The sequence below is a fragment of the Sturnira hondurensis genome, unplaced genomic scaffold, assembly GCF_014824575.4.
Source record: "Sturnira hondurensis isolate 20B ecotype Veracruz unplaced genomic scaffold, ASM1482457v3 Scaffold0014384, whole genome shotgun sequence".
NCBI classification, from domain to species: domain Eukaryota; kingdom Metazoa; phylum Chordata; class Mammalia; order Chiroptera; family Phyllostomidae; genus Sturnira; species Sturnira hondurensis.
The window spans coordinates 9,035,817-9,052,944 of record NW_028087015.1 but is presented as its reverse complement, the minus strand read 5'-3'; the positions used below and the strand labels follow the sequence as shown (position 1 = coordinate 9,052,944).

The 17,128-nt window shown below is 53.0% G+C and overlaps 1 protein-coding gene across 3 annotated transcripts in view; it reads left to right on the top strand.

Moving 5' to 3' along the window:
* LPCAT1 (lysophosphatidylcholine acyltransferase 1) overlaps positions 1 to 15,700 on the top strand; it is a 41,992-nt gene extending 26,292 nt beyond the window's left edge. Inside the window, exons 4-14 of one of the 3 annotated variants that reach the window (XM_037062956.1) lie at positions 227 to 339; positions 1,674 to 1,734; positions 2,063 to 2,121; positions 4,169 to 4,203; positions 5,389 to 5,443; positions 7,116 to 7,198; positions 9,396 to 9,521; positions 10,126 to 10,279; positions 11,652 to 11,750; positions 11,998 to 12,139; positions 13,361 to 15,700. In XM_037062956.1, coding sequence (XP_036918851.1) covers positions 227 to 339; positions 1,674 to 1,734; positions 2,063 to 2,121; positions 4,169 to 4,203; positions 5,389 to 5,443; positions 7,116 to 7,198; positions 9,396 to 9,521; positions 10,126 to 10,279; positions 11,652 to 11,750; positions 11,998 to 12,139; positions 13,361 to 13,545 — 1,112 coding nt within the window. In that variant the 3' untranslated portion in view covers positions 13,546 to 15,700. The other 2 variants (XM_037062958.1, XM_037062959.1) reach the window with 2 other exon arrangements.
* Positions 15,701 to 17,128: the final 1,428 nt, after the last annotated feature.

Here is a 17,128-nt window from a genome sequence, read left to right as displayed (position 1 = left end):
TCTGGTCTGGACTGGAGAGGACCCTCCTGTGGGTTGCAGGGAGCAGTGTTGCCACCCCTCCCTTTCTCACTGGTTTTCAGCAGTCAGGAGTCCGTGCCTTGTGGTCAGGTGCATTCTTGCCCACCCTGGAGTGTAGCCCTTGGGACACCTGAGGGTCCCGCCTCTCGTCCAGCCTGCTGGGGCGGAGGCAGTGCACCTCGACACGACGCCTCGCCCTCTCTTTCAGCTCTGATAAAGTACATACGGCCAGTCTTTGTGTCCCGGTCTGACCAGGACTCCCGCAGAAGGACCGTGGAGGAGATCAGGAGACGGGCGCAGTCGAAGGGCAAGTGGCCGCAGGTGACGCAGCCCTGCTCACATGAGAGCAGGCTTATTCCAAAAGGTTCCTTAAAGATGGGTTAGGGGGGTGGGGAGAAACCAAAAGGCCAGAAGTTGCCTTCCCTGGGGGCCAGAAGTATTTAGTTCCTTTAGTCTTGATGAGTGTGCAAATCTAAGAATCTGCTAAATAGGTACTTTTGGTTCTGGAATTTTTAAATTTAAAGAAATAAGGAGAACCCATTCAGATCTGTATCTCAAGTCCCCTACCCTCCATCATCATTATTAGCAATAAACCTTTTTATAAGCTCTAAGTTGGAAAGAGCTGCTAACCTGCCCGTAGTCAGTGTGGCCGCGTGTCCGAGAGGTGCATTCGCCCACTAAGTAGGAGCAAGCACTGCTCCTGGGCAGCCTGGGTCACACTGCCTGTCATGGGTCTGCCTCCCAACCCAGGCTGTGAGGCGTTGGCCTCGTATGGTGGTAGTCGTGGGTGTGTTTGGCCCATGCTGTGTTTTTTTCCCCAACTGAGCCAACATTGAGAAGCTGGGAACCCCACAGGAGTCTGGGTCCTGGCTTCTCTGGAAACACTGAGGTTGGGGGGCCCGGGTCTCAGCACCTGTGCCCATGGGCAGCCACTCGGAGTGGTCCCCTGGGTTGCCACCCCTACAAGTACAAGTCATTCCCCTTCCTCCTTCAGCTTGCTTGCCGGACCCTTGGGCACGGCTGGGTTGGACTCCTGCTGGCTCAGTGCCACCTGGAGATGGTCTTCTCTTCAAGAGCCCGAATTGAAAGCACCCACCTGGGCTCTGTTTTTCTGCAGTGGGGAAAGTTCACGTTCCTCTGCCAGAAGTCAGCACAAGTCAGCGACTGGAAGTCCAGTGGGGCAGGTGTTGCTTCAGAGCAGATTCTGTTCATGTTTCCACTTACTGGGCCGGCACCCCCACTTCCTTCAGGGCTGTCCTGACTCCCAAGTCCTTTAGGCGAGGGCTGTCTGTCATCTGTGCGCCCATGTCCTGCTCTGCCTGTGGGACGCCTGCTCCTCACGAACATTCACTCTGTGCAGTTGTGCCTGGTCCTTGCTGCAGCTGGGGGGTGGGACCATGGTTACCCATCTGCAGCCCCTGGTCTGAGAAGGCTGCTGTTGACTGTTTGCACTGCATCTAGAGACACCTAAATCCCATATAGTTAGAGAGGAAATCAGTGTGAGCTTCCATAATGCATTTCAACTTGTTCAACTGAAAACGATTAAGGTATCTAAATTATGTTAGCAGTCGGGAATTAGATTGTGAAAATTGGCACCTGTGAACTCGGAATTATGTCTCTTTATTGCTGAACTCTTTTTTTTTTTTAATTTCAAGATCATGATTTTTCCAGAGGGAACTTGTACCAACAGGACCTGCCTAATTACCTTCAAACCTGGTATGTAGCTTTCTTAATTATGTTGTTTTCTTTTCGAGAAAGTAGGGAAGACCCTCGCTCCCACCAAGCCTCTCAGCTGTCCCACCAAAGGGCAGGTCAGCCTGCAGGCGCTCCCGTCTGCTTCCTGCCGGCAGGGCCTCAACCCCAGAGTTCACCGAGTATTTCCCACCAGCACAGATATGGAGGGAACCTTGTAGGCTCTGGATCTCGGGTGACCAGGAAGGCCTGGCGGGAAGCCCGTTTTATCCCGCGGCCAGCACGAGATGTGCAGGCGCCGGCCCTGCTGCCACAGCAGTGAGATGGTGTTCCTTCGTCCCTTTTCCCGCAGGTGCCTTTATCCCGGGAGTCCCTGTCCAGCCCGTGGTTCTGCGGTACCCAAACCAACTGGTGAGTCTGCTCTCCTGAGGATCCGCGTCGAAGTGAATGGCCTGGGCATGAGAGCTGGGAGGTGTTCGGATGCACCGATATCCGATTCGCCCCGGTATTCCAGAACGTTCCCCAAAATTCCGCACGGAGTCCTGCCTCCACAGGTCAGGAGGAGGTGGTCTTTCTCTCACGGGGTCAGTCCTGACATTGCACATCAAACACCACCCCCCATGTTGTCAGCAGCTCTCACTGCCCAGTTCACGCCCCAGGAAATGTCAAGGAATACTTCAGTTCTGAAAGGCTGGGGCAGCAGGGAGACAGGATTCAGGGGACTTTGTGGTTTGTGTGCCTTTATCTTGCCTTGGTTGGGTGTCGAGGTTTGGTTTGTTTAAGAGGACAAAAGGGATATTTTGGCTTCAGAGCTCCTGAACAATCTTGAGGGACCCCCAGCTCAGGGGCAGAGCCTGCCCGTGTCCTCAGAGCAGGTTCTGGCCGAGGCCTCACTGGCCTCTGTGTCCACCTCTGGGAAGCCGCCACACCATCCCCTCCTCTCGGCGCCCTGTGGCTTGCTTTCCCTGCCAGCTGTGTCTCACCTGGGCTGTAGCCCCATTCGGTGGACATCCTCTGGCCTCCATGAGCTAAAAGCCTCTTGAAGTAGAGAGTGGTCCACACACACTCATGTCTCGGGCTCTCTGGGCACCAGAGGCACCGGCGTGGTCCCCAGGGCGGGCCGTGAGGTGCATCTGCTCGTAACACAGGGCTTTCTCTCCGCCACAGTGTGTCTTTATGACAGCAAAGGAAGGGACTCGGGTCCAGGCACAGTGGGCTCTGGAGTCCCTGGTGTTAGATGGTGGCAGAATTACACGCGGCGTCTGTGGACACAAGCAGCTTCTGCACACCAGACCCTATGCCTGCAGGTGTGGGCAGGCACGGTCAAGGCTCTCTGAGCGGCCAGTAAATGTCAGTCAGAACCGGTCGCCACTCAGATGGACAGGTAACATTATTCTCACAGCACACCTGAAACTGAAGAGGTGTATTTATTCACTCTTCTCTGGAGAATCTGACATCGGTGTGTAGAATGCTGGATTTCCCGTTCTTTATGTTTGTTCTATCGTGAGTGTATTTTAAGCAGGGTTCCTCACTGGGTTCTGGCAGCATTCGGCTCAGGAGTCAGAGAAGCGTAGCATGTGCTTTGCCCTGTGCCGAGGGCCGGGGTCCCATGCTCAGCTGCATCCCCAAAGGAGCAGCCCCACTGCTGGCGGGTTTGAGCACAGACCCATGCCAAGGGGGCAACGTGGGGGACGGGGAACTCTGTGCCATGGGTTCGCACGGCCCTCTGAGATGGCGTGCAGCGGGTGTCAGGACTGTAGAAGGCAAAAGCTCACGTGGGTGACCGGCATCAGGGTAGAAACAGGCACCTGTTATCCAGTGTCCTCACCTCGGTGCCGGGTGTGGCTGCCGAGGCTGAGGATGGAGAGGGTATGAAATGCCCCCGTGGGGCCCTAGGCTGGCATGGGGGTGCAGGAGACACAGCCCCACAGTGGCCTGTTCTACCGCTTCCCAAGCCTGGGGCTGACCCACAGGAGTGGGGGTGCAGGTGGGTGTTGGGGTGGAATGTGGCTGGGATGGTGACAGGCAGGCGGGTGCCGTAGGCCCTGCTTACCAGGCCTGCGTGAGCATGCCCGAGAGAGCAGATGGACAAGGTGGACTGCTCATTGCAGACTGGAGTTGCCAGGGACACCTCGAAAGGGGGAGGGCAGACAGGGGATCTGGGGCCGGGTCTTAGGTGGAGGTTGGCAATGGTGACCTTGGATTTGTGGGAAGAGAGATGAGTGTATCTGGGAGGAGGTCCAGGGACCTAGAGGTGGTGAGCACCCAGCTTCTCCTTTGCCACAGAGTGGACTTAGAAAGATGGGGAGACCAGCATTGCTGGGGTCAGTGGAAGGCTAGGATGAGGGCAGAGACGGGGATGGGCATGTCTGCGGAGGGAGGAGCCCATGTGGCCTCCACAGGAATTCCTGGGGCCTGACTCCTAGCCCTGCTTCATCCACTCATTTCTTGCCCCCAGGACACCATCACGTGGACATGGCAAGGACCCGGAGCGTAAGTCAGACATTGTGCTGTCTTGTTTGTCCTGTTCCGCCAAGAAGTGCCCCAGTTACTTTTAGCAAAAGTGAGACCTGAATACGGGACCCGCTGCTGTTTGATAGCAGTGAGACTCAGCCTGTTGCGAAAACTAAATGTAAAAATCAGGCCGTCTTCACACCTTGGGTTCCAGGGCTTAAATTAAGTGCCCTCCCTCAGCCCCATTGAGAAAATAATTGTAAGTCTTCTTTTCCTGCCCTGTGTCTGTCAGCTCAGCAATTACCATCCTATCCCTGGAAGAGGCAGCAGACCTCCAGGTGGCTGCCCCCCTCTTGCTCAGCTATGGGGGGAAAGGCACAGGGGTTCCAGGCACATCGGGCCTCCAGGGTGCTGCTGTTTGAGCTGGTATTTGGAAAAGGAGGGGTGGGTGCTGAGGCTAGGCCAGAACCCTCCCAGGGCCCCCAGGCCTCGCCAAGGTGTTTGGATTGGGACTCTGGGGAGGTGCCATGAGGTGCGGCATGTCACCTTGAGTGGTGGCCTTTGCATTTCTGAGTCTGGAATGTGGACAGTGGGTGGTGAGAAGCGAGGTGTAAGCTGGGAGGAGGGTTGGTAAGGGGCTCCTTTGGGGTTTGGTGGACTGGGCTTGGAGCTGTCAGTGATAAGGCAGAAGTGGGGTGTGTAAGAGTTGAGAGGGGGACTGTGTATCAAGGGGGTAGTGAGCAAAGGCTCAGGGACAGGATTCTAGATGGCTCCACATCTCCACTCATGCAAATAAAAGTGTGGAGACACTCATTCTGAGGTCAGGAACTCTGGGAGCCAGGCTTGGGGATGGCATGGCCTAGGGCCTGTTCAGCCTGGGCTGCCAAGACATCTCCAGGGCCAGGACAGGTGAACGAGATTCCTGAGCTGGAAGACAAGCTTGGGAAATAGTGGCTTGCAGTGCAAACTAAAGTTGCAGGTACAGGTGTGTTTAAGAAGAATAGGGAAGACTGCTATGTAATAAAAGTAGCCTTGTCTCTCACGCTGTGTTTCAAGGTTCGGATTTAGGCTGAGGAAGGCTCAGCACCCATCTCCTGAAGGAGAATTAGCTGTCCAGTGCTGCCCTCTGCAGGGCAAGGGATCTGGAGTTTTGCTCCAGATTTGGAAGTAGTTTAACTCAATGGAATTTTTTTAACCAGTGCTATAAATCTACTTGTTTTTAAGGTTGGAAATCCTGTGGCTCACCCTGTGTCAGCTTCACAATCGAATTGAAATTGAGGTTTGTATAGATAGAGCGTTACACAATGTTATATCGGGGTTGTAGACACATTCTATCGAGGTCTTTTGTAGATTTAGTATTATATCAGTGTCTGTACAAACATAATGCTATACAGTGTTATGTTGTCTGTGTGGATACAATGCTACGTAGGCATCTACATAGATACAGCGTTGCATTGTGTTGTGTGGGGTCTGTATAGACACAGTGTTACATCATCTGTCTCTGGACTCCTCTCATTTCTCACTGGCTCCTCAGAGGTGCTTCCCAGTAATTCTGCATCAGTTAGTTTGTGTCTCTTTGATGATTTTGAATACATTCAGATAAGATTTTTTAAGTCTACAAATCCATCATTCTTTTATTATGCTTAGTACAGCTTAGGGACATATAAAATTGACACATATGCGGTGAATAATGTTCTAGTTTTTATCTGATACTAATACTGCTAAATTCCTACCGCTAAATGTGTCATGCTGTCTGTCATCCTCTCTCTGACACTTGGTCAGGTCATGTAGCCTGCCTTTCAGTTTGCATCCCGTGGAATGTCTCAGACAAAGTTGCAATGCCCATCCTGTCAGCTGAAATAAATTATATTTGTTTGGCTTGTAAATGTTATCTGAGTGAATGAGGAATAGAGTTCATTTTCTTAAAAAGGGAATTAACAGGCTACTCTTATACCTGAAAATTAAAGATGAGTTATAGGCAACTTAAATATTTAATGAAACAGTTTACTACCTTCCGGTAAATTTTGCAGAGTAATACTGACTGTAGATGAGCCGGCTTTCCGCCAGGTTTTCCCCTTCAGTAGAATGTATGCCACTTAACACTCAGGACTGAGCCGGAAGGGCCTCGGCCCAAGTCCAAGTGTGGCAGGGCCTCTGCTTAAGATATTTTATGTGGCTCACCTGCCGGTGGAAACAGCTCTATTTCAGACCTGGCTTCTAATCGTAAGCATCAGAAAGAAGCTGCATGGCTCATGAAATCCCTCTAAATGTATTTCCTCCTGGTGTCGCCCCTCCAGGACGCTGATGCTAGTGGGAGGCGCTGCTGCAGTTTACGTGGTTCTTTTCCATGTAGTCGTCAGCGAACAGAGTTCTATGATGAGAATTAATAGGATTTCAGGATGTTCCTGAATTCTTAAGTACTCGTATTAAACAAAAAGGGTTCGTGCTTGTTTGCCTCTTCTGCATGGTAGGACTTACTTAAAGGGCCTTGTGAGTGTTGCTCACTCAAAGACACATTCGTGGGACAACTTACTGTAGTCTCCAAATACAGTCAATGTCAAAGAGCTAATCACTGTCTCCTAGATAGAAATAGTTTGTTTTGTTATCCTCAGCACAAAACTGAGAACTTCAGAAATGAAAATACACATGTACATAACTCTTTTGTGTCTAAAGACCAAGCCCCTGTATGAAGTTATAAATACGGTACACGGGCCAAAGCTTTGGTGTCAGGAGAGCGTGCACTCCTAGGGAGCAGTGGCAAGCTGGGAGCTTTCCACACACGTGTGCGTGTGTGTATGTGCACACACGACCACTTCGGACATGATTCTAATGGGAAGTGCTTTGGCAGATCTCAATTTTGTCAGTCTCACGATTGTCACTTAAGGTCGGCATAGGTAAGGTGGGTGTCTCGTGACACTGTGGAAGTGACGTGGCCTTCTCCGTGTGCTCAGTTCCTCCCAGTGTACAGCCCTTCGGAGGAGGAGAAGAAGGACCCCGCCCTGTATGCCAGCAATGTGCGCCGCGTCATGGCCGAGTGAGTGTGCCTTCCTCCTCCCCCAGACTCTCTGACCCCCAGGGAAGTCCTGGGGTCAGAGACACTCAGGACTCTCGTTCACCTGCTGTTTTCCTCCTTAGCACTGCTAAAAATAAGGAAGCCAATAGCACGTGGAAAACAGGCTCCTGACAACCGAGTGAACAAGCACAGACTGTGCCTTGGGGGCACACACTGTGCACCTCTGGCTTTTGTCCAGTGGCATTCTGTTGCTCAGCATTTCGGAAGAAGCTTAATCATCACTCAATTTCACGAACATCGAATGTGCCCACATCCATCAGTGCCCCCAGGTGCTGTGTGTGTGGGCGCCCCCGTAGTGACCAGCAGCAGAGCCCCCGGTGAGGGCGCTGATCTGTGTAGACTTCGGGGTCTGGGCAGCAGCATCCTTGAAGCCTCGCTGCCCGCCTACGCATACAGTTTGTTAATGCTCCTGCTCCACCGCACCAAGTTCAGTGTGGTCGCTGCACACCTAGGCTTGTGCAGTGACTCGTCCCACTGGTACCGCACCCATGCCACAGTCAGGACCTTGCCCACCTCCTCTTGCCCACTGTTCCCAGCTTGTTCCAGGCAGTGGTGGTGTCAGCTCACATCCCTCCCACTCCAATTGTCCTCGTCCCTCCTGTCCCATCCTCTCCCCATCTCCTCATTCCTATTCCAGGGCAGCAGGGGCTGCCCCTGACTTTGCCTGCCTCGGTGCCTGGGGGCTGCTCAGCAGTTCAGTGGCTCTGACAGTGAGTGTCACGTGCATGCGGTCCACACAGCTGCATAGGAGGTTTTAACAGTTGCTCTTGCTGACCTGTGTGACTTAACCGTCTAAAGTAAATATCTCAGTGCACACATTGCATCCTCACTTTACTGCATTCTGTGAGGCTGTATTGGGCAAAATCGTGCATGTCATCTCCACATGCATGAATTAGAACTCAGCAGCATGTTCGGTCTTTGTCCGTGGGCTCCTCAGAAAGCTGGGTGCTAGGGACAGAGTGCACTGCCCCTCCCACCATCCCTGAAACTCCTCCTCCCTCTCTCTCAAGCACACACCAGACACCAGGATGCACTTAACCCTCAACTTTGGGGAAGCCAGGGCTCAGTGACATCCTTGTTCAACCTCTTGATAAAAAATAACATCCACCCATGAAATGGCAGGCTCAACAGGTTAGATGTAAATATTCTTAGTATACATTGAAATTAACTATTAACGATTTTAAAGATGTGTATCCTAAAGAAACTGTCCACATTGATAGTGGGGAATGTCGATAGATTCCATGGGAAAGGACAAGGAACCCATGGGCACCCTCTTGTCACCGCAGAATTTCAGTGGGCTGTCCCCTCTCTCGTCTTAGTCTCACCTTTGAATGCACCTGGGCAGGGCAGGATCCCCGAGGGCTCTGTGGGCAGCCCCTGGGCTGGCCTTACCCTGCCTTCCTGTGGAATAGCCCGAGACACTGCTGATAGGATTCTGACTCCCGTCCCCGAAGGGTTACGCCTGAGCTGGACGAGGAGAGCGTCGGAGCCGCTGTTTCTTTCTCACATCGTTGCACACTGTCGTCATGGCAGCAGGAACTTTTATTCTAGTGATTGGAACTCATTCCGTTATTAGGGTGGGGGGCCGTTTGGTCTTCTATACTGGGTAAATTTCCTCCCCTGAATGTTTAATAGTCAGGAGAGGTTTTCATATGGACTCTGACACATTCTGAGAGGGGCTGAGTTCTGACTCCCTCCCCAAATTCAGAGCAGTGCCAGCTCTGATAAAAGCGACCCCTGGTGACCTGTGAAGAGTTGAGCTTCCCATCAAACACTCCCCTGAACAGTGTTATCATTAAGGCCCAATGCACACTTGTCGTCTAATGGGGCGCAAACCGGGATAATTCTGAGCTAACAGCAAAGCTTGGGGTGGCCCCAGGTTCCAAGTAATTGAAAGTCACAGTCAGCTATCAGGCACTTATGTTTAGTGCTAAACATGGACTTTTCCTCGTCTCCCGTCTGTGCCTCTTGATATTCTGAGTCTTCCCCTCAGTAAAAATCACCGCGTGGTGAGGGTACCATGGGGGCTCAGAGCAGGATGTAGGGTGTGCGGGCCGGCATTGCCACTGCCAGGGTTTCTGCCAGGAGAGCCGACTCAGGATAGACCCCAGGGAAGCGGCTGCCTTGCTCATGATAGGGCCCCTCCTCTCTGCCGTAGGGCCCTGGGCGTCTCCGTAACTGACTACACCTTCGAGGACTGCCAGCTGGCCCTGGCGGAAGGACAGCTCCGACTCCCTGCAGACACCTGTCTTCTAGAATTTGCCAGGCTGGTGAGGGGACTGGGGTGAGTGCCTTGTTTTGTTTTGTTTTGTTTACTCTTGAACAGTTAGGATGCTCACTTGAAATCTGTGACAAGCACCGGGGCTGCAGCGTGTGACAAGGCAGGTGTGTTGTATTCGGCAACAGTGAGAGAAAAGCTTTGTACGGGACCGGAAGCTTCTGGCAGAACCTCACAGGGGCCTCCACCCTGCAGGTGTCGGTGCCCGAGCTGAAGGTCCCAGTGGCACCCGAGCACAGCCTGACGTCTCCCTGTCGGGACAGGGAATCGAGGAGAGAGTCGGAGTGCTTATTCTGGTGGTTTGTTACTGTTTTTTACTTCAGTCCACACAGCAGCGAGCACCTCAAACCCCCTCCTGGTCGATGCCCGCTCCCCCTGGAGCCGCCCCCGGGGCGTCCTGGTGTGCGCCCGGCCCGGGGTGCAAGCGCTTCTGCAGACACTTAGACCAAACTCGCTGCATGCCTTCGAGTTATTAGAAGCCTCTTCTTGAAAACTAGCTGCTCAACCGATACATAATTTTGATATTGTGGTAGGTCTTAAAACAGTAAACTTCCTGTTTTGGGCATTCTGTGATCTTAGTGAAACAATCCTTTTTCTCTTTTTTGTTTAGCCTGAAACCAGAAAAACTTGAAAAAGATCTGGGCAGATACGCAGAAAGTGCCCGAATGAAGAGGGGAGGGAAGATCGACGTCTCCGAGTTTGCGGCATACCTGGAGGTCCCTGTCTCGGACACGCTGGCCGATATGTTTTCCCTGTTTGATGAGGTAGCCCTGTCACCTGGTGAGGGGCGGGGGGTGGGGAGGGGCTGCCAAACCTTCAACTTCTCAAAATATAAATTGTTTTTCTTGTAATAAGAACATTCTTTAGTCAATTTTGGTAGAAAGGGAAGTAGAAAAGGGAAAACCACCCCTAAAGGGCCCCATCCTAACAGCCCACCTGTCTCATAGGGTATTTTCTCCCGTGTTTTTAAATGCACAAAAAATTCAACATTTAAATCCATGTTGCTGATGAACATGTCCATAGTTTAGGTTTCCTTAAATCAGGTCACACGGCGATGCAGGCCGGCGGCCCCTGCCCTCCTGTCCCAGAGGCCCCGCTGACCCAGCTCAGCCAGACCTCCAGTCATGCGATGTGTGCCAAGGGGCTCCTTCAGTCATGAACGCTGCATGTGAACAACAGAGCGTCTTCCGTGTGAACACAGTTTCATGTGTGTATAATGTACCATGTTCCGTGTGACAGTGGTGCGTGTTCTTCATGGCCACAAGGCCCAGCATGGCCTGGCATGGCAGAGCGAGGAGAGTGGGGTGGCCGATGTGGTCGCAGGAGACCTCGTGCGTCTGCAGGTCGTCGTGAAGCACCACCATGCGGCGCTGAGCGGGTGGGCCCACCCCGGGGGTCCCCCCGACTAGACGGCTTTCCCTGAGTTGAGGCTGTGGGTTTCTGTTCCTGTCAGAGCCCCAGCTGTGGCTGAATTTCACTTGGCTCTTTGACAACAGTGTCAGGTTTGAAATAGGAGAGTGAGCGCGGTCCCAGCTGGTGACACTGATGATGTGTCAGCAGTGAGCCTCCGTCAAACACCAGACATCTCACCACAGCAGGTGGGTTGTTCATTTTCATTGTTGAGTGTTTCGAGGGCACAGTGGTCTCACAGGTAGAAGCCTCAGAGAGCCTCAGACTGGAGGCTAAACACCTTCCCAGAGCCGGGCACGCATGGGCTTGCGACCTGGCGTGAACTCGGCCTGCTTGGTACCTGTGGCTGGCCTGGTGCCGTGTGTCCGCACCCAGTGGGGACTCACCTTTATTCTGCATGCGCACTGTGTGGTTCCCGCAGGCGAGGTTCTCAGGGCCCGAATGTGGCCCCTGTTGTTGGCAGGTCTTTTTCTAAAAGGAAAGGTTTTGCAGGCAACAGGCATCATGCCTCACATACTGACAATCAGTTGTAATGGCCTAAAAAGGTAGGGTTACCTTGGAAAAGTCAGTGGTTATGAACGTCCTTCCAAGTGCTCTTTTCATGTAGACAAACACTCTCAAGTTTTCGTGGAGCTAACCTTTAGTTAACACGCAGCGGCCGCTGTTGAACCCAGCTCTCCCAAGGGAGGTGGCTGAGCGGCCCCTGAGGGCATCTCCCTTTCACAGAGCGGGGGCGGCGAGATGGACCCCAGGGAGTACGTGGTCGCCTTGTCCGTTGTCTGCCGGCCGGCCCAAACCCTGGACACCATGCAGCTGGCGTTCAAGGCAAGTGCAGCATGCAAGTTTAATTTGTGGGGACAGTGAGACATGGAGCATGTCAGACCTGTGATGCATCTTCGTAGTCCCTACACTGACAGACCGGCTCTGGCCATGCTGCCTTGTGGGGTGGGAGCCTACCGGAGAGGTGCAACATCGAGGGAGAAAACCGGGCCACTCTGGACAGGAGGTTGGGGCTGGCAGGGCCGAGGACAAAGGAGGGGGACCTCGGGGTAACGCCAGGCTTGCCTTACAGATGTACGGGTCTCAGGAGGACGGTAGCATAGACGAGGACGCCCTGTCCAGCATCCTCAAGACGGCCTTAGGGGTGGCGGAGCTCACTGTGACCGACCTCTTCCGGGCAATCGACCAGGAGGAGAAGGGGAGGATCACATTTGGTGAGAGGCACTGGGGGCAGGGAGGATGGCCCACTTGTACAGAAAGTGGGGGACACACCTGGAGCCCCTGCCCACCTGTGATCACCAGGCACCCTGTGTCTCCTATAACTTGGAAATTCTCAAGAGGAAGGCCCTTCCCTGAAACCTGGCCATGATGGGTGGTGGGAGCTTTCGAATCTGATTTCTTCAGGTGATGAATAGAATCAGATTCCAAAAGCTCGGATGTAGAGAGCTCGGACCTAGGACAGATGCTGTCCTGGGGGCTGTGGGTGTGTGTGCCAGGGCAGGGCATCCACAGTCAGGGTCCCAGTGCAGGAGCGAGTCCACCTGCCTGCAAGGACCGACTGTTGGGCAGCTCCTCTCTGGGAAGGTTTGGCTTCATTATCTGTGGCTGCACAAAGCAGGATGGTCAGAATCTTTAAGGCACCAGAATCTGAAACCCTCCTGTGGGGTGGGGAGGGCAGCCAGGCAACAGGATCTTGGAAGGTAGCCTGCTCTGCACACCGGCCAGCGTGCACATTTAGAAATGAGCATGTGTTCTTGCTAGAAAACAGGCAGACATTTGCTCAGGAAAGGTCAGCGTGCACGTCTTGTTTGGACATGTTTTAAAATTGCATCCAAATGTCAGACACGGGTGGGGGTTGTTGGCCGTGCGTGCACACACAGTCGTGCATCTGCATTAAGGTAGGCCGTGCTTCTGGTGACTGGGGGCTGCCGATGAGGTTCGTAGTGAGCCTGACCTGCTGCAGACGTTTCCAGTAAAAGCCATTCTGGGCTTCTCACTCAAGGGGATAACGTGTGTGTCCTTGGAGCCTGCAGGGTCCTACCTGCAGGCCTCTGAGCTTCACTTGCTCTCGGGGTGCCTGAGTGCAGGAATCTGTCCCATCCCTGACCCAGCCCCTGTGGTGAGCAGTGCCTTCTTCACACGTGCTCAGTGTCCTGAGGACCCACTGAATTCAGGGGCGTGCAGTTGTCTGGGGCCTCCCCAGAGCAGGAGTAGCTGAGAGGGCAAGTGGCTGCCTCTTCGCTTCTGCTGTGGTTGTGTTCACAGCAGAGAAAACCTGAGTGCGGTTCCTGTCCTGTCCTCATGTCCAAGACCGTCAGCATAGACCCCAGCCCTGCAGCAGGAGCAGCAGGCACGTCATAGGCCCAGGAAAGAGCTCCACACTCTAGACGTCTACCCCCAAGGCCCCAGCAACCATGGTATCCTTGTCTTTCCAGCCGACTTCAACAGGTTTGCGGAAATGGATCCAGACTTTGCAGAGGAGTATCTGTACCCCAACCAGCCACCATTCGAGAGCTGTGCACAGACGCCCCCTGCTCCTACCCCCAACGGCTTCTGTGCTGACTTCAGCCCTGAGAACTTGGATGCTGGGAAGAAGCCCGGGCATAAGAAACTGGACTAGGACAGAAGGTGCTGAAGAGATGAGGCTGCTCCCTGGCGGTCACTACCCCGCCTCCACGTGGCCACAAGCCCATTCGCTGTGACCACCTCCAGGTTCTACTCTCCACATAGGCTGCACGTTTACTGTCCGCAGGCCCGCCTTCCAGAGGCTGGGTTTGTTTTCACGCTGCTTCTCTGTGAGGCACTAGCCTGTGGGGCGCCTGTGGGGCACCTGGACAGAAAACCTCATGCCCGTAGCGCCTGGTCTCCTCACAGCAAGACTGCATGGGGCGTGCCCTGTGCGTCGTGGCCCGGTTCCAGGTGTCTTCCTGTGCATCAGGCAGGTCCCCGGGGGGCTGGGTGGAAACCAGGCATGGCTTGTTTTCACCCACGGTGCCCTGGTTTGGGGTTTCCATCTCCCTCTTTCCACACTGCCCCTGTGGTCAGCTGGAGGCAGCACACACAGGCAGGCGGCCTCCACACACACTTGGAAGGTGGGACGTGTGGCACGTTTCGGTTCCAGCACAAACCCTCTGCCGACCTCTGGGGTCACAGTGTGGCCAACCCGCCATCTGGTTTTTAAACATTTCTATATTTGTGGGAGTTCATGAGTATTTTATAAACTTCATTTAGATACTTCAGGAGACACAGCATTTTTTTAAAGAAAAATTGTTTTTCTACTTCATTTTCTTTTGAGGGTCAGAGGATATTTATTTATAGGCCTTTTTTGATAGAATCTGAGGCTGTTTGTGTCTTTGACGTCGCTTTCTCTCTGGCCTCTCTCGACCAGGTCAGTTTCTCTCCTGTTTGGGCCACCACGAGCAAGCACCAGCCCAGAACTGCTATTTCCGATCCTTAATCCTTTTTAATCCCCCTCTTTTTTTTTATAAATGTTACCAGCTTGGTATTTCTGTTTTAATATGAGGTCATCTACTTCATCGTAGCATCAACCACAGTGGAAGCATTGAATGTGGGTGGCGCGAGTGAGGACAGAGGACTGGTCCCGTCGTCTGTTGCAGGGCTGTGCACCTGGGGCAGATGGCAGCCCTGGGGCAGACGCGCGGGCCCTGCTGGGAGTGACCATCTCCCCTTTGCTCTGGCTCCGTGGTGAGTAGGGTGAAGGAGCCGCCCTGCAGGCAGATGAACTGTATGGACAGAAACAGTGTGGAGGGTAGCGGGAGCAGGTGACAGCCGGCAGATGTCCCTCCTGTCACGGTGACAAGGGTGGCATTGGCTCTGACGGAGAAGAACTCAGGCCCCTCAGAACTTGGGTGAGGGGAGGAGAGGTGCTTCCTGGCACAGGAAGGGGGACGCAACAGTGTTGCCTCTGCTCTTCCCGAAATAGCTGTGATTCCTCTCCCTAGGCCACGGCTGGGACCTGTCCTTAAAGCACAGTCATGACCACAGACTCCAGTCTGTGCCCTGAAGCAAAGCCTCCGGGTTCCTTTGGGGAAATCATTTTTTGTTTTAATTTCTAAAATGAATGTTACATTAGGGGCTTGAAAGTGACCACCAGGGCCAGAAGCACAGGGAAAATGTTTACTAACTTCCTGCGGCACGACATGCGTGTCTGCCGCTAGACGTCAGGACACCCCTGGCCTCCAGTCAGCGTCGCCTCCACCTTGTTCCAGCTGCTCACTGCCAGCCAGGACGCACATAGGGCCGGGGTGGGCTGAGGCCCGTTCCGGGCGCTCGGCTTGTCAGACATCTCAGATGCAGCCATGGTAGCTGACGGTAATTAATTCTATAATCATAAAATGCATAAAGGTTCATTTTTAAAAGAGGAAAACCTACCCACGACCAATGAAGGAGGCGAATAAACTAAGATATTCTGAGGGAAGGGGCCCGAGCCTGCGGCCTCCGTCCTTCGTGTCTGTGGATGAAGGGCTTTTGGAATGAAATGCCGCTGGGCATTTTCAGGAAAAAAATCTCTGAGAAGCAGACTTTGAATGGATGTTTGTGCCTCCTGATCCACTTTCTGTGCCGTAGTGACGGAATGGCCTTCAGAACTGTGAGTGTACATAGAGTCAGAACGTAATCCCTTCAGTGTGAGGCGAGGACAGAGCAGCGAGTGCAGCCCTGGCCCTGCCGCCTGTGGGGCCCTGCTGGAAAGGGTGTCATGTAAAGAACTTTGGATTTTCAGTGGAATGAATAAAACAAAGTCCTATGTACTTGAAGATGCTCTTTGTTACGTGTGTTGTTTTTTTATTAGATAGACAACACAAACATTGCTTAGGCCGTGATGGGAGAGCCAGTCAAGATGAGATTTCTAGCATGTTTGGGAAACAACTGAAATTCTGCAGAAGCAGCGAAGCGAGGGTCTGGCGTGTTTCAGTGTCTCGTGGACAAAGGCTGACATTTCACAGAAGTCAGGCTCACGTGGCTGCCGCCCTGCTGAATTGATTTGAGTCATTTCTCTATATTAAGCACACACACCTTAAATAAACTTTCCAGTCCTCCTATTAAATCCGTAAAGGATGTAGAAATAGAAGTGAACCAAATAGAACTGTTGTATTACAGTCCCGAATGCTGTGTACGAAAGCATCGAGGTTGTGGAGCCCCTGGCTTCAGGGCTCAGGTGACCCTCAGAGACGTGGTTTGTTCACAGAAACAAGTCGGGAGCCACTGGCAGGCGTGACAGGAGGACACACCACAGTGCCATTGTTCGTGCGGCAGCCCTTTTTATTTGCTACTTTGTGCTTGTGGGCCCACTTCAACATAAATGTGTTTTGCCTTTTGGGTTAAATTTATTTAACTTCTTTAAGTAAAGGGAAAGGATAAAGCAAAGACAGAATCTGGATATTTTACATCCAAAGATGGACCCAGGTTTCTGGTCGAAGAAGTCACAGCAGCCGTGGAACAGAGACAGGGCAGTATGCTGCCCGTGGCGATGGGTGTGCGCCTGCCGTGGACTTGCCTGGGACCTGCCTCCTCCTGTGTGTGTTCAGCTCTCCTACATTCTGATGGGAACGGCTGCTGCTGGAGGCTCCGTCAGAATCCAGAAAAGAAGAAAGTCTCTGCCCTCTCCTCTGCCACCCTGCCAGTTTTCACTACCAATGTCCCAGTCCCTCCCCAATATCTGCTGACCCAACCAGGAGCTCTTGACGAATGACCAGCACTGTTCGTCCCACAGCTACCCAGCCTTCATTCTCACCCTTCTCATGTGTGAAGTACACCCACTATGTGGCGCACCCACTGTGTGTGGCATGCCCCACTATGTGAGGTACACCCACTATGTGTGGTACACCAACTATGAGGTACACCCACTATGTGTGGCACAGCCACTGTGTTTCCCCCTGACGTGATACGACGACCATGCCTCCAAACAGATGCTTTGGCCTTCTCCCCAAAATACGACTCCTCGAGTCCTCTAGGAGACGTCAATTCCAGCATAGTCACATGCCTGCCTGGGTACACTCTAACATGAAACCTTAGTTACAAAGTTCAACCCTGAAAAAAACAGGTTCATTCACCACCATTCATCTTCCCTCTATAAAATAGTAGTAGACACCAAGAAGTGGGGGAAGTGAGTAGTAGTTAAACTGGTGTGCGTGCCGTCTCACACAGGCACACGGGCACACACACCGGGCCAGGAAGACAGTCTG